This window comes from Psittacula echo (genome assembly GCF_963264785.1).
Source record: "Psittacula echo genome assembly, chromosome: Z".
Lineage (NCBI taxonomy): Eukaryota > Metazoa > Chordata > Aves > Psittaciformes > Psittacidae > Psittacula > Psittacula echo.
Genome location: NC_137742.1, coordinates 16,794,647 through 16,811,881, shown reverse-complemented (window position 1 = coordinate 16,811,881; position 17,235 = coordinate 16,794,647). Strand labels below are relative to the sequence as shown.

Here is a 17,235-nt window from a genome sequence, read left to right as displayed (position 1 = left end):
ACCTCACTGGGATGAACCCTAAATATCAATACATAGATTATGATAGCTTTACACCCCATCTTCAACCATTTTCAAGAAGGGGAAAATGGAAGACCCAGGAAACTACAGACCAGTCATTCTCATCTCTATGCCTGGCAGGACCATGGAGCACATTCTCCTGAAAACCATGCTAGGGCACACAAAAATCAACAAAGTAGTTGCTGACAGCCTACATGGCTTCACTAATGGCAGATCATGCCTGATCCATCTGGTGGCCTTCTATGATGGGGCTACAGAACTGATGGACAGGGGCAGAGCAGTTGATGTTGTCTACCTGGACTTGTACGAAGTGTTTGACACTGTCCTGCACAACATCCTTGTCTCTAAATTGGACATAATCAATTTGATGGATGGACTACTTGGTGCATGAAGAACTATCTGGATGGCTGCATGCAGAGTTGTGGTCAACGGCCCAATGTCCAACTGGAGACCAATAATAAACAGTGTCCCTCAGGGCCTGGTGTTGGGACTGATTCTGTTCAACATGTTCCTGTTGGGGGCAATCCCAGGCACAGCTACAGGTTGGGTGGAGAAGAGATTCAGGGCAGCCCTGCGGAGAAGGACTTGGGGGTGTTGGTCGATCAGAAACTTTACACGAACTGGCTTCAGTGTGTGCTCGCAGCCCAGAAACCAACCAGGTCCTGGGCTGCATTGAAAGGAGCGTGACCAGCAGGTCTAAGGAGGTGATCCTGCCCCTCTGCTCTCGTGAGACCTCACTTGGAGTAACGTGCACAGTTCAGTTGTCCTCAACATAAAAAGGACATGGAACTGTTGGAACAAGTCCAGAGGAGGCCATGAGGATGATCAGGGGGCTGGATCACCTCCCACATGAAGACAGGCTGAGAAAGTTGGGGATGTTCAGCCTGGAGAAGAGAAGGCTGCGTGGAGACCTCATAGCAGCCTTCCAGTATCTGAAGGGAGGGGCCTACAAGGATGCTGAAGAGGGACTCTTCATCTGTAGCAACAGGACAAGGGGCAATGGGTTAAAACTTAAACAGGGGAAGTTTAGGTTAGCTATAAGGAAGATGGTCTTTATTGTGAGGGTGGTGAGGCAATGGAACAGGTTGCCCAAAGAAATGGCAAATTCTCCATCCCTGGCAGTGTTCAAGGCCAGGTTGGACAGAGCGTTGGGTGACATGGTCTATTGTGAGATGTCCCTGCCCATGGCAGCACAGCTGTAACTAGATGACCTTAAAGTCCTTTCCAACCCAAGCCATTCTATGATTCTATGATTTCTGGTGTAGAAGCCTTCTAAAACAGACACTAAGAACTTAAAAAGGCATTTCTTTTTCTTGCCAAACCATGAACCACTAATAATTTCCATTCCTTTAATAATTACTATTTTAGCTTCCAGAAAAACACTCCACTGCAAGCAAAGATCAACCCGGGATATACGCAAGTGGATTAAAACAGATGGTTTGAATAAAATCCTCTACAACAGTAACTGTAGTTGGCATCAGCATTTTAAATGAATTGCATTATTAACTATTTGAGTATTATCTATTATTAACAGCAAATAATAAGTAGACCCATGTTAAGATTTATACATATTACCTACATTTGCTTCCCTAACATTTGCAATTTCCTATCTGTGGTCAAATTATCACATTATTCTTTGTTTTGTGCTTCAGTGATGAAGAGACAGAACACAAATTTAAAGGGCATAATGACATTATTTTATTTTGTACATGATCTTGTTTAAGATTCTGTATTTATGAAATGTTAACATATTTTCTGCTTTAGAGTAGGCATGGGTGGCAAACACTAAGTGCCTCTTAAAAGAAACTTGAAGCACAAGGTGTTTGCCAGGCAGGCATGCAATTGTTCTGATTATTTTGTCTTTAAAAAGTAAAAACCATGAGTCCTAGCAGAGAGTCAAGAGAGAACTCTGGATTCAAATTTTCTTCTGAAATTTCTGTGTCAGCCCTAATGCCATGACTATACATTGCTAGGGGAATAAAACACAAACAAAATCACAGACCAAATACAGAATAAACAGATCTCTTCTCAGGGTCTTTCTCTGAATATGTTCTGGGTAACAGTTAGGGATAGCCCACAAAAGACACACCTCTCAATCTGGTGGATTTTTTGCATGTCCCCAGCCAGGCTGCACTCCATTGCTCCTGTAGTGCAGTGCTGCAGTTTGCATGTGTGCGTGCACCGCTCCAGCAGCACCAGAGGGCTCCTGCTCACTCACATTCTTCTCTTCCCTGGCCGCCACGCAGGACTGCACTGTTTTTTGCTCCATTCTGCCAGGGAGCTTTCCCAGCAGCAGAGGTCCTGCTGATTTAGTTTCTGCTTGTATGGTCTACTGAGGTGGAACATGCTTCCATGTTTCTGCAGTGGGAGTTCATAATTTGGTCTTTGTTTCCCCTTTTGATTAATTTTTAATCCATGGAAATCCTTCCATTTTATCCCCTGGCATTTTTTTAAGGAACCTTTACTACAGTGTTGTATCAAAGGCTCTCTGAAAATCCACATTGGAGGGATTGAACCACCACCTTCTGTGTGAATGTTGAAATCTCTTTTTAAGTCAGTAGCTACAGGTGACAGACACTAAGTGTCTTTTGAAAGAACCATCACTTACACAGACTCCCAAATATATAATATTTATCAATTAATTTACCAATATAAGGTTTTTTCAAGTTTCTTCCAACTTGCCTTGCCCAGAGTACAAATTTTGTGATGTGTGATTTCCTTGAGTCCTTTTTTAAAGTTGGTGTGAAGTTTGCTGCATCTCACTTCTTTGGTGCAAGGCTGATACAATATAAATTCCTAGCTACACAATATTTAATAGTTTCCTGTTGCTTTCTTTGAAAATCCCAGGAAGATCTCCTTGAACAACTTAATGAGAATGAAATATGGGACTAAATTGACATAATGCATGGCTCTTTAGATAATAGACCAATCACCCTACTTTATGTGTATTCTATATCCTTTAGCATGGAATTTCCTACTTTGTAGAAGGTTTTAAACTATCTATAATAAAATAATTCTCTCTGAGAAAGAGTCTTCACCACATTATGCAAGAAAAATTCAAAATCCCTAACAGCATGAGAGTTTTCTAGAAGTTCTGCAGAAAACTAACCATTGCTGTTACTACTTAATTTTACAGCATGCTTCTGCAATAGGTGGGAATGTTCTCTGCTAAGTAGAGAAATCTCTAATTTGCAGAAAACAAAGCAGAGAGTCTGGAGAGTCCTTATGGGTAGTCTGCAGCTCTGCTTCCCACCTGCAGCATCATAGCTTATTTCAGCACTTCAACAACAACAGAAAAAGAAAACAGCCTAGGTCAAGTATTTTTACTCCCCGCAGGGAACCTTGCCACTGTGGAGAGAAACACAACAGCCAAGTTCCCAGCACTATCTCATTACCGTTCTCATTTCTGTTACCCTCAGAAGCAGACAAACACCTGGGTACCTGTACTCTGCTGGAGTGCAACAGTGAAAACTTGGGTAGTAGCCGAGGTTGGAAACAAGCAACTAGGGAACTCCGTGGAGCCAGGCTGACAAAATGTTCTGCAAGGCTGGACCCAGGCATCCTCTAAATGGCAGCTCCAGTTCATGAAGTATCCAACTACACTGGAAGTGCTGCTGCAGCCCTGAGAATCCTGTTTCTGATGGGGGTGGTGACCAGCACAAAGCTTTCAGGGACGCTCTGTGTGTTTCAAGGATGGCATCTTGTGAACTCCTACGCTAAAATGTTTCCCTTTGACGTCTGATCCCTTGGAATACCTTAAGAGAACCCAGGTATGCCAAAATATTGCTGAGATGCACACAACAGTCCCTCATTTATACTGGTGGGAACCAGGTCTGCTCGATGATGGCTCTCCAATTCCTAGTCACAATGCCACTTTTGAACAGCACAGCATGGAAAGAAAAGGTGCAATGCTGCAGACAGCCTCTTGGTTCTAAAAGTCTCTAAAAACCTGCAAGTTACTGCACAATAACTGCATCATTGTTTAAATGAATGAAAAAATGCTACCCCTTCCCATGGTTACTTCATTGTATGCCATGAACGTGTAGTAACAAGGATTTCTTTTTCCTGGTACAGATGGGTGTACTGAAAGCAATTTGCTCTGTGTGTGCTTTGCCGCATGGAATGATTCATTCTAACCTATGCAATATGCTTTTATAATATGGATTAGTGTTTGCTTGAGCTACTTTTCCTTCTTCTGCTGCACAGTCTCTTTATTAACCAAGTTCATTTGGCTAGTGCAGTACAAACTGTTCAAATAATTCACATGCAATAGAATCTTAGAATCATAGAATAGTTAGAGTTGGAAAAGACCTTAAGATCATCTAGTTCCAAACCCCCTGCCATGGGCAGGGACACCTCACACTAAACCATGTCACCCAAGGCTCTGTCCATCCTGGCCTTGAACACTGCCAGGGATGGAGCATTCACAACTTCCTTGGGCAACCCATTCCAGTGCCTCACCACCCTCTCAGTAAAGAATTTCTTCCTTAGATCCAATCTAAACTTCCCCTGTTTAAGTTTGAACCCGTTACCCCTTGTCCTGTCACTACAGGCCCTGATGTATGGTCCATCCCCAGCATCCCTATAGTGCCCCTTCAGATACTGGAAGGCTGCTATGAGGTCTGCATGCAGCCTTCTCTTCTCCAGGCTGAACAGCCCCAACTTTCTCAGCCTGTCTTCATACGGGAGGTGCTCCAGTCCCCTGATCGTCCTCGTGGCCCTCCTCTGGACTTTGTTGCAACAGTTCCATGATCTTTTTATGTTGAGGACACCAGAACTGCACACAATACTTCAAGTGAGGCCTCTTGAAAGCAGAGTAGAGGGGCAGGATCACCTCCTTCGACCTGCTGGTCACGCTCCTCTTGATGCAGCCCAGGATACGGTTGGCTTTCTGGGCTGCGAGCGCACACTGAAGCCGGCTCATGTTCATTTTCTCATCAACCAACACCCCCAAGTCCTTCTCTGCAGGGCTGCTCTGAATCTCTTCTCTGCCCAATCTGTAGCTGTGCCTGGGATTGCTCCAACCCAGGTGTAGGACCTTGCACTTGGCATGGTTAAACTTCATAAGGTTGGCATCAGCCCACCTCACAAGTGTGTCAAGGTGCCTCTGGATGGCATCCCTTCCCTCCAGTGTATCAACCGAACCACACAGCTTGGTGTCATTGGCAAACTTGCTGAGGGCGCACTCAATCCCACTGTCCATGTCACCAACAAAGATGTTGAACAAGACCGGTCCCAACACTAATCCCTGAGGGACACCACTCATTACCGGTCTCCAGCCGGACATCGAGCCATTGACCACAACTCTTTGCGTGCGGCCATCCAGCCAGTTCTTTATCCACTGAGTGGTCCACCCATCAAATCGATGTCTCTCCAATTTAGAGACAAGGATGCCGTGTGGGACAGTGTCGAAGGCTTTGCACAAGTCCAGTAGATGACATCAACTGCTCTACCCCTGACCATCAGTTAAACATACAACGACATTTTAAAAATGAAAACAAGTTAAAGCAAAAACTGAAACTAGGATTTTTCCCACTTGTTAGCTTCTTAGACAATGGGCAAAAGTTCATGTTTCAAACTAGCCTCACTGCTTCTTCTCAAAAATCAAGACACAAGTGGCCACTGCCAGCCAGCAGTTTTCAGTACAGCTCATCACTGGTAAAGTAGGAACAGTTCTGTTTCACAGGAGGAACAGTATGTATGTTGGTGGCTTGGCTGCATTCTATAGGTCAGTCTGGGAGAGTGAAGATGTACACTGGGATTACAAATATTGCAGTTGAGAGGCAGAAAGACTAACTTTACTTCATCTGGCACTAACCACAGAGGTGTGGCCAATTCTTGCAGATGGCCTCAAAACTTAGCAATCAAAAGACAGCAAATTGGCAAGTTTGTGTTCAAAAAAGAAAAAAATAACAATGGCAACTATAGAGCAATGAAGGAAATAAACACAATAGCAGAGATAAGTGAATGGGATAACTATGGCAAGTAACATTATTTTGCAGCGTGTCTGACTAAAGCTGATTGTTCATGAAGTGCTTTTGGCAGGCTTGTGGGTGAAGATATCCAGAGGCTTGAAACTTCGGTAGATGCTGGAGTCACAGATGTAGTTTGGAGGAACTGACAAAAAGAGAGAAGTCTCTGGCAACACAGGTTAGCATTTGAAACATTGGATCCACTCAGTTACAAGCCTAAGTACAGATTTTTGGGAGCATAATTTAAGATTACTATACCTGAAAATTTCAGCACTATGGTTTTTTCTGTGTTTTCTTACAAAATATAGGCCTGTCTGTAATTAATTTCCAGTATGTGTCTTCCACTCTCAGAAATCCCAAATCCCTTCCTGTTAAAGTCTATGTATGCTCCCAACAGAGAAGAAAGAAAAGTGAAATCCTTTCTTACCAATATGAGAGCACCCATACTATCACAGAGGTCTGACAAATGGCTTATTTGAAATATATACAATTGGCTAGGAAGCAAGAGTGGTGAAAACTCAGAAGAGCACAGATTTAAGGCTTTCCCTTGGATTTTTCTGCTAGCCATCAAAGCCATGCCTAATCACAGTGGAAAGTGATGACGGAAATACTACTCTGCTTTCTGCCAAAATGAATCTTCACTCCAGCCGAAATGGCTTAGCCAGAAGAGAGTGGTATAACTTACACCTCCTTGTGCCAAGCTTTCTGATCCTGGCTCCTGGAATGACTCTATAGCAATTTCTTCTACATTATGAAACATATTTCTTGCTCAGAAACACTTGAAACCTCTGGAAATAAGGCAGCTATTCTGAAGGCCTTGTCTGCAGGTACAAGTTTTGAATTTACATTCTCGACAGTTCCACCCCATCCACGTAAACCAGGATGCACTATGCTGGATCACAGTTTTGAGCTTTTCAGGTTTTACGCCAGCTCCGCTTTGGCTTGTGTTTCATACCTAGACAGTTGACTATGCTTGAGAAAATACGTAACGCAGAGAAAGGCCACAGCAAAGACACACCAGTTAGAAGAATTAAGATGAGTGAATGACCACAATAAAAAAATTACTACCAACCATATTATGGCACTACTATTTGAGAGGATGTAAGAGAGTTCGCAGCTTAAGCTAAGAAAGATTCTGCTCTTTTTCATCATCTTTTGTCCCTTCCTAACAAGATTAGAATTGTTCCATACGCAGGTATGTCTAGTCTTCCTGATCATCAAAAAATAATTAAAAATAAAAGAATGCTCTTCATGTGTGAGAAACAGTTTGCCATTACACGGACTCCAATCTATAGAACTTGAGTTCTAAATCATAAAACATTTTGTCAGCTCAGACTCCACACAGCTATTGATCTTTCTTCTGAATATTTCAAGCCAAGCCACAAAGGCCCTCGTACCTCCTGACTCCACGAAGAGAAGGACAAATTCCCCTTTGTCAGCAGATAATATGCTGCAATTCAAAGGAACCTACCTGCTTAGACTAAGAATTTCTCCATGTATCACAAAAGTCAAATCTATGACTTTACATAACTCCCCTCTGTCACTTCATCCCACTGCTATCCTATAAATCCAGTGAGAAGACCCCTCACCTTGGCTGTAGCTGAAGCTACAGCCTCCAGCTGTACAAGCTGTACAAGCCTACAGCTTGTGGCTGAGCAGTTGGGGCCTATAAGGATGCTGGGGAAGGACTATTCATTAGGGACTGTAGTGATAGGACAAGGGGTAATGGGTTAAAACTTAAACAGGGGAAGTTTAGATTGGATATAAGGAGGAAGGTTTTTACTGTAACACTGGTGAGGCACTGGAATGTGTTGCCCAAGGAAGTTGTGAATGCTCCATCCCTGGTGGTGTTCAAGGCCAGGCAGGACAGAGCCTTGGGTGACATGGTTTAGTGTGAGGTGTCCCTGCCCATGGCAGGGGGGTTGGAATCCCTTACTATTCTATGATACTACACAGAAAAAAGAATGCAGAATTGTGCATATTCAAACAAGGCAGCTAAAGGTGTGAGGTTTAGTTCAAAATGAAAACAACTATATTTAGCTCTCTCTACGCAAAATGGGGCAAAAATCAGTTGCCTAAATAGCTGAAGGTATTTCAGACAGCCTAGGATATCTTTCCTGCTTTCAAGTGTCTGCTTCAAAAGGCACAGATATCCTGACTACAAGTCTCATGTAGATTTTTTGAGTACCTAGAGAATATCCATATGATTCATACATGGGTGTCCAAGCACTCAATAGTCAATGGAGAGCTAGTCAATACAGTCTCTGGAACAAAGAACAGCCAATAGCATTCACTGAATTGCCTGAAAACAGATGTTTGGGTACACATGAGATGCTGAGCCTTAAGGTTTTTATGGAGTTCTTTAAGCTTCTGGCCATTACAGAAGGATGTAGGTATCTTGCAGGTCCTGTGCCATCGCTGTGAGCCCCATGCAGATGTCTTCCCCTGTGGTATTTCTAATGACACTGAAGTCTTATACACGGGATATGGATTCCATCTGGAGCTCTGTAAGTGGGAGCCTTGATATCCACTGCACACCTACACTTAGATGGTTTAACCTGGACGTATAATGCATGAAAAGAATTCAAGTTCGAGAAGTGAGCAGACACTAGCATAACAGAAGAACATTTTTATGGAAGTAAAAAATTATATTTTGATATGTCTCAGAAGGGAAAATTATTAATCCTACTTCTTATGTAAAAGGAAGGAAAATAGAACATTCGAGCATAACAGAAATCAAGTTTTGTACAATAATTTAAAAAAAGTTGTGATGGAAAAAATAAATACATTTCTAAAATCAGATAAAGTGAAAAATAAATTCAAGCTTGTAGCTCTTAAAATAATCATTGCACAAAACCAGTTCACTCAAATATTTTCATTGTGCTATATTAAATATGAATGTCTCTCTAAACCTGCTTCAGAGGCTGCATTAGCATAGCTGTAACAGTCTGGAATTAACTTTGATCTAGTATAAAAAAAATGATAAAAGACATTTCCCACTTTTCACTGGGAAAAAATTAGTTTTGGAACTGTGTGAGCTTATGTATTGTTTTATTAACTGGGACGAATTCCCAGATCATTCCTCTATGTCCTTATGTGACCTACACTCATAAGTTGTAGAGAAGGAACAAGCAGACAAAAATTGTTTCCTAAGCAATTCCTCTCAAATACTTTTGAGGTCAGCAGGTACAGTAAACCAAAATACCTAGGTGTATGCTGGGTGTGTACTTGAAACACCACAGTTAAACTAATACAAATAGCTCACATAGAAATTGTGTACGTGTACATGAATATAAGCTTTTTCTTTCTTCGAACCACCAATACTGCATAGATGCAGGTAATCTGTCTTGAAGCAGTACTCTTTCTTGTTCATGTACCTAATTAACTAAATTAAATGAAATTTCACAATCACACAATTCTGCATCCTCAAAGCAACCTAAACTCTCTAGAAGAATAAATGCTGTTGATTTAACAAAAATGTCTTCATTAGCTGTGAACATGGGCCTTAGGGCTTTTGAACCCCTAGGGCACAAACTCCATTTACCTACAGTAATACAAACCTATTACAAATTACCTGTTATTGTGGCCTTTACACTTGATTTCTACCACTGCCTCTGTTCTTCTCTTAACCATTGTGCAGCATGCACCTTGAGGACATGGACAGTGTGTGGGCCAGTGTGCCTTGGTAGGACGCTGGAAGTCCCAGACTTGATCAGCTCTGAATTACAAAGGACCTGAAGTAGACACGCACCAGACACATTTAGGATCGTCACCTCAGAGATGAGGGGTACCCCTGTCAGTTCATGCTAGCCACAGCCTCAGTTTCAGAAGCTGTCAAGTCAAGCTTTTTGCAAAATGAGAGCATGAAAATGAGCTAAATCTATGGAAAGCCTCCAGCAGAACTTGGCACAAGCCTGGAAACAGCAAATAGATGACTAAATCTGCAGTATCTGGTCTCAAATGCTGTGCCGTTGCCTGGCCAACTGCTAGCCTCGCACATTCTATCCCGCCAGGAGGAAACACGTATGGGATTTCACTGTCTGCCAGGGGTGGATCCAGCCCCACAGTAGCCAGACAGCTTAAAGCACAGGCTCTCGTAAGGCTGCATGTAAGCTTTACTTACCTTTGAGACATAAAAGCCTTCATGTACAAGTCAGTATTACACTGTCTCAGTAACATGCTTTGGTGCAAGATTAGCAAGTATATCTAATTTTTTCATGTGCTGCCAGAAGGAATGCAATTACTGAAGTGGATTTTTTAGGGAACCACAAGACTGTAGATCAGTCCCTCAGGCAACATATCAGATATCATGAAGGTATGGAGCACATCTAATTAAGTTTATGGGAAGGCCTCCGCAATACTAAGCTGGGCAGAGCTCTGTAAGATTGCCAGAATACATCACCTGAGTGAGGCTGGATGCTCTTAAGAACTTTTGCAGGTAAAAGCACATTCACATGGAGGATAAAAAGAACAAAACATCTAATAAACAGATCTCATATAATACACTGTTCTAAATCATGCAAGAATGGCAAATGGATGTTCTCTCAAATATTTCTGTTCAACTTACACTTTTTTGTCTGACTTTTTCAGTGGAGCATTTCTGCTACTCAGAATAAATGTGTTCTAGTATTACAAGCAGTTTAGTGGTTAGAAATTTATTCTTGGGACAACAAACCTCAGTTCCCTTCAACACACACAGTTCTTTAACAATGAAACAAAACAGGACATATATATTTAGTATTGTGTCTTAGATTTAATCACAGAACACAACTGAAATATTCATCAATTTTCGTTTCTGAAGGTAAGCTCATGGAAATTACTGTTTCATCAGTATAAACACTGTCACACAAAGGCGACGCTGTGGTTAAGTTTTATTCATAACACAGATTTTTACTGAACGCAGGACATCTGGACCACACCTCATCTGCCAATGATCAAAAAATCCTCATGTGCTCCTAATCCTCAAGAGAGAAATCAATTGGTCCAGCACACTACGTCTGGGCAGGGATTATTTTTGTCTATTGAATGAATGTACTGTAAAATGCAGATGCTGTGGGGTAAGCAGCAAGATGGAACACATGCGTTTTTGTTCTGCTAACCATTCTGTACGAGGCAATGAATAGAAGCTGGTACACGTATCATATTTCACTGTGAAATACTGACTTTCCACATTTGAGCAGAACCAAGGAAGAATTAGCAAATTTTATTTCAGTTGACAGGTCTAACTAAAGAGATTGGTTACACAAAGGGAGAAAAAGCTTAATTCTGCAAATTACTATCTGAAAATTCTTCTTCTTTTAACCTTACCAGAAGGCATAGAAGGATTCAAAACACATTAAAGGCCCCATATTGTTTCATCCCGATTACAATATGAAAATAAACACTGCCACACACTTCCTTAGGCACTTCTTAAACAGGCACTCTTATTTCCCAGAATGAAGTGCTGCTGCAAGTAAGAAATGAAAGTAGGGAACAAAAGAGAAAACTTGATTCATTCATTGCCTTCAATGGCTGGATACACTAGAAACTAAAATCAAATTTGGTAAATGTTAAGGAAAAAGCCTTCAAGGTAGAAGGGAATCTCTTCCTGGTAACACAGTAGACAGGTCTCTGAGCCACATAACATAGAAGTAAGTAACAGAAACTTGTGTTTTCCCTATCCAAGCCCCTTTTTTAATAAACAAAATTACCTTTATGGAAGAATTGTCTGAAAACTGATCATTTTAGTTCTAATTATATCTTATTTCACCTTAATGTCTCCATTAACCATGAGGTAATACCCCTTTTATCTCTCCAGCGCTTCTCCAAATATCGGCATCCAGAAGTTTTAAATACACAACTCCAAGAAAATATAGGACTGTACCAGTGCAAAGGAGGGCAATTATACCTTTAAACTCTAGTACAGTTATGCCTACAGGCCACTATGCCATAGCTGTTTGGTTTAGTAACATATTCTAAAACTATCACTAAAAATGCTAATGAAACATGGTTTGTAACTCTACAGGTATTTAATTTTCATTCAGTTACATATAAAGTATGGAACTAAAGAAAAAAACTCCACCAACAAACACTGAGAGATGTCAGAAATCCTCACTGACTTACAGTTTGTTATGGAAGCTGTTTCCAATCCAGTTTCCCAAAAAATTACTTGTCAAACTGCCTTTCTGCTCACACTGATTTTGGCTAGAAAGTGAGGAAGGGCTTAAGGAGCCACTTTTCTGCTCCGTAGCTCTGGAAGAAGCAGTGACACGTTTGCATAAAATTAGTAACTATGGGAAACTGTTACTGCTCTCCATAGGCCAGAACAAGGCAGAGCAGACCGACTTAAGTTGCATTTGCTTATAGAGCGGATCATAACCAGCATAAGCAGATCAGTTTAACACAACCTAAAACTCCTGCCAGAGTTAATGGGTATTTTTTGTTAAATGAGTAAAAGACCAGTCCCAGAGGACCCACCAGACTCAGGATGATACTGAAATGGTTTTAAATCATTGCTGTTTACAAGAAAAAACATCAGAGAAAGCTCAGCTGAACCAAGTACTTTCTAGCCTGGCATTTAATTCAGAAGATAGAAGAACTGAGGTGAATAAGGATCGAAGAACAACTGTGGAAAACCAGAGAAATGTCCAGTGGATGTGAACTCTGAGCAGATCTATTGAATCATGGACACGACAGGACGTGCCTTCAGAGCTTCTTGCTAAAAAGGCTTCTGCTGGCTACCCACAGCCAGCTGGCTGGTTGAGGCTACATGTTCTTTTCAAATCCCTTCTATAACCTCTCCTCAAGAATTTCTAAGTGTATTTCTTACGAAACCTGTTCATACTGGCCTCAGAACCAAAGTGTACAGACTTAAAATGCTTCCTCTGTACACCCAAATAATTCTATACTTAACATACGAATGTACTAAAAAGACTTAAGGTAAACCCCCACCAGTTTCAATTAAAAAAAGAAAAAAAAAATTAACCTGGTACAACTCGTTCATTACTTCAGTACCTGATCAAAGAAAACCCAGGTATCTAACACCACGTTGATCCAGCCTGCTCACACATTACACATCTAACACTATGAAATTCAGCTTTGTTCTGCAACATATTTCAATCGCAGCCACTATCTTTACAAGATCAACTGATGTATGTTTCACATTTCAACATTATGTACCCAAGTTGCTGAAATCAAGGAACCTGCATAGTCGTGACACATACAGTATAAAAATACTCTTTATAGAAACATATATATGTACACACACAAAGGCACAAAAAGGTATGATAGAACTTACCATCGCTTGCAAAAAGTAAGTCATTTGCACAGACCAGTGCTAAAGCAAACAGCAGATGCCGAAGATCCATACCTCTAATTCTGTAATGAAAGAAGACAGTAAGAGAGTTTCTTTATATACCAATATTACTAAATAATATAACATGACATTTAAAGTATGATCTAGTTTTATTGAATTTCTGACTGGATTTAAACCAGAACGGTATTTAGTTTACAGTTTACTGCCACATGAAGTTGTAAGTCATCTTGCAGTCTAGGACAGAGAGTAAATACTATTTTTATAAGAGAACAAGCTTTATGAGTTTCTAGTTCATTTAATATACAGAGAGAAAAAAATCCAAGTACTGCTGATCTCTAGCCTGCTTCCAAGCAGTAGCCACACTCTCCCCCAGCAGTCTTTGGAGGATGGATTCCAATGACTGAGCTAGGGTAAATGTCAAAGTAGGAAAAGGGCAGTATCTCCTTCAGAGATATCCCTGCTCATTGCAGGGGGGCTGGACTAGATAACCTTTAAAGATTCCTTCCAACCCATGCCATTTTATGGTTCTATGATATGATGACTGTGTTTCTAGCACATGTTCTTCTGAAGCTGTATTCATCTTTTATGCTATGTATAATCCTTCCTGGATCTAGAACTAACTACATGCAGCAAAGCTGAGAGGAATGATGTCAGTTTAATAAGCCAGCTGCCACACCAGAAAGCCAAGTGGGTGCTAGCAGCAAAACACTGGCTTAGTACCTACAATCACTGCTCATGGCAGGCAGCATGCCAGGAGTGGGGAGGGCAGCAGAAGCTATGGTACTGCAAGAATAAGAGCTACCCAGGCTAATTCTCTGGTTTGTTCCCTAGTGGCACGCTGCAGAACCTGGAACATTGGCCTGGATGCTCTCTGGGGGCTGCCATGGAGGCTGTCTCATGCTGGAAGCTTTTACCTGAGATACTTCCTGGACAGCACCTTCTCATGGATGTGAGCACATCCATACAAACTTTTGCAACCCAAGCATAACCCAACAGGCCCTTACAGGTTCCCCACACTCCTCCCTAATTTACCTGGACGACACACACATAGTCTACAACCCCATCACTACTTTGCTCCTGCTATCATCACCAGCATCTGATAACAACAGGGAAGGGTAGAAGCTGGGATACACTGGACTTGTGGACAGTACAGCCTTCTGCACAGAATTTCACCATGCCTCCAAAAGCTCACCAAGTCACCCTATGTAGTAGGGGAAAACATACATGGCATAGATCACTTTACAGCAATGCCAGTGGAGCACAGAGACCACTGGAGACTTTCAAAAAACAAAGCTACAACACCAAAATGAACACAAACGCTGAAGCAGGTCAGGCAGCAGTTTCTTCTTCTGTGGCACAGAACTGCCAAGGTACACCCCAGCTCAGTGAGGCAGCAAAGAGTGAGTCTAATAGCTCCACTTTCACATTTGACAATACATTGGTATGGCAAACTTGGTATGACACTGGAGTGTTTTCGGTTGGACATTTCTTTCTCCATCTAACAGGAGACTAAATCACAAGTGTTCAAATAACAAAGCCCACGAATGAGTAACAATCTATATTGATTAACAACTGGTGCTGTCAAATCTGGGTATCAAAAACAAGTCAGTCTCCTCATAGAACCAGCAAAGTTTGAATTTAGTCAGAAAATGTAAAACATGTGCACACCGAGTATGTAAAACTATGCTAACACTGCATTTAAAAGATAATTTCCCCCTTCGTTTTCTTACCCCAAGAGAACAGATTGAATCACACTACCGAAAAAACCCAAAGCTGTTACTAGATTTCTCATTCATGCTGTTTAGTACAAAACTGGAAAATCAGAAGGTATTTCTCACATTCTCATTACTGCAGCTGTTCAATAATTCTTGAGTTTCAGGCCCAGCACAGGAGGCATTTACTGAAGCTGCTCAAGGCTGGCAGAGTCTAACCAAGACCTGCTAAGGGAAGCCAGGGGATGTTCCCACTGCACCCTGCGGCCAGTGTGAGCAGACACAGGCCCGCTGCATGGACAGAAGAGCTGAGGGAGCACTGAGAACCTGTCAGGCTTTGGGCAGGGCTCTCCCTGGCCAAGCAGTGCATGGGTATCTCCAGAGGTGACAATCTCAAGTGGACGGGGAAGAAGGGAAGGATATGGTGAGGCTGAAGGCATGTTAGGGAGGATCTGGGGAAGTGTGAGAGAGAGGCAGCCTGAGGAGCAGGACCGGGAGCAGTGAAGCCTGCAGCCGCTGGGAAGAGTTAATAAAGCAATCACAGGCCAACAATGCTTTCAGAGAGCAGCTACACTCACACAGCATGAGGTTCACCTGAGATCAGCTAAACTTTCAGCTAGCTCAATCCTTCTCCTGATCCATCTGTACTTTTGTCTGAAATATTCTTATTGTCTCTTATTAATAAATCACTGAAATGATCACCTGTATTTGCCAATTCCCCCCTCTTACACGATTCTAACCCATCACACAGTCTCCCCCTCTCCTTCAGCCCTTCTACTTTTTCCTTACAGTTTTGTTTATTCTTTCACAGGCCTAAGCACAAGGTCACTTTATCTACAGCTCTCCTGCTCCCTTCCTGTATCAATACCCAAGCATCCCCTGCTGGTCCATATTCACATGTCCCTGTTCTCCAAGTTCAGCAGCCTCTGCTGATCTTCCTACCGGTCTTCTCCAAGCTTTCCTACTTTTTCCTGCCTAACAACATCCACAAGAAAAGACCAAACCTTCACAGGAATTCCCCCGTGAGGAAAAAATGTCATCAACAGAGTCGATCATTCAAAGCACATCTGTGAACACTGTCTCCTTCTTCATAACAGCATCAAGCAATTCTGTGGTGGGACCAGGATGAGCCCCCATGTACAGCTGTCACAGCATGGCTATGCCCTTTGTCCCTGCACTGTGACTAGCAGCCATCTCGTCTTCCTCCCAGGAAGAGTGGTTTGACAGCTGGAACACCAACCCAAGAGCCTGGAAATACATCCCAGCGGTCAAAAATCATGTCTGAACTCCGAAAAGGTGTTGCTGGTGCAGATAAAAACAATCTCATTACAGTACTGCTCTTCCCCTTGCACCGGCAGACTTGTTTACATGCCTGCACGCACTGAACTCTGTCACAAAATTGGTCCAGCTGAAATTAATCCATAAACATTTATTGTAACAAATCTGTTTGCTCACCAGCTTTATCAGGAGTCCACAAAGATGCACATCAGGAGCAGCAAAGGCATGAGAGTGAGCAGTCAGGTTGGAGGGGAGGACACAGCACTCTGCCAGCTGCCTACTACTTGTTTAAGAGGGATTCTGTAATTATGCACAAGTCCCTGCTGAGCCAGACTTTGATTAAAACACATAGGTCTCTGAAACAGGGCACAGGATTAGTTTGTGTTCCTAGACCTCAAAGACGATCGAAATTGTTGCTTAATTCCTGGCCTTTTTACTAGTAAAATGTGGTATAGAAACAAATCATACTTTTGCGGATTCTCACAAATGCACTACCTTAGTGTCCTGGGTTCAGCAGTAGCAGTCATTTTTTCTGCTTCTTAGTAGCTGGTGCAGTGCTGTGGTTTTGACTTTCAGCCTGGGAACAGTGCTGGTAACACTGATGTTTTTAGTTACTGCTCAAATGTTTAACCTAACCAAGGAGTTTCTGAGCCTCATGCTCTGCCAGGGAGGAAGGGAAGCTGGGAGGAAGCAGAGACAGGACACCTGACCCAAACCAATCAAAGAGGTATTCCATACCACAGCACGTCATGCCCGGGACATAACTGGGATTACCCAGAAGGGCTGACTCACCGCTCGGTCGGGCTTGATCTTATCAGTCGGTGGGTGGTATTGTATTCTCTTCCCTTGTTATTTCCCTTATCATTATGACTATTGGTGGCAGCAGTAGTGATTTGCGTTATACAGTAGTTACCGGACTGTTCTCATCTCAAGCCGTGGGAGTTACATTGTTTCGATTTTC

At 42.2% G+C, this 17,235-nt stretch overlaps 1 protein-coding gene across 1 annotated transcript in view; it reads right to left on the bottom strand.

Moving 5' to 3' along the window:
- GHR (growth hormone receptor) overlaps positions 1-13,336 on the bottom strand; it is a gene marked incomplete at both ends in the record, with an annotated part of 77,895 nt that extends 64,559 nt beyond the window's left edge. The window contains one exon of the mRNA XM_080637660.1: positions 13,267-13,336. Within this exon, the coding sequence (XP_080493786.1) occupies positions 13,267-13,336 (70 nt within the window). The remainder of the gene's footprint in view (positions 1-13,266) is intronic.
- Positions 13,337-17,235: the final 3,899 nt, after the last annotated feature.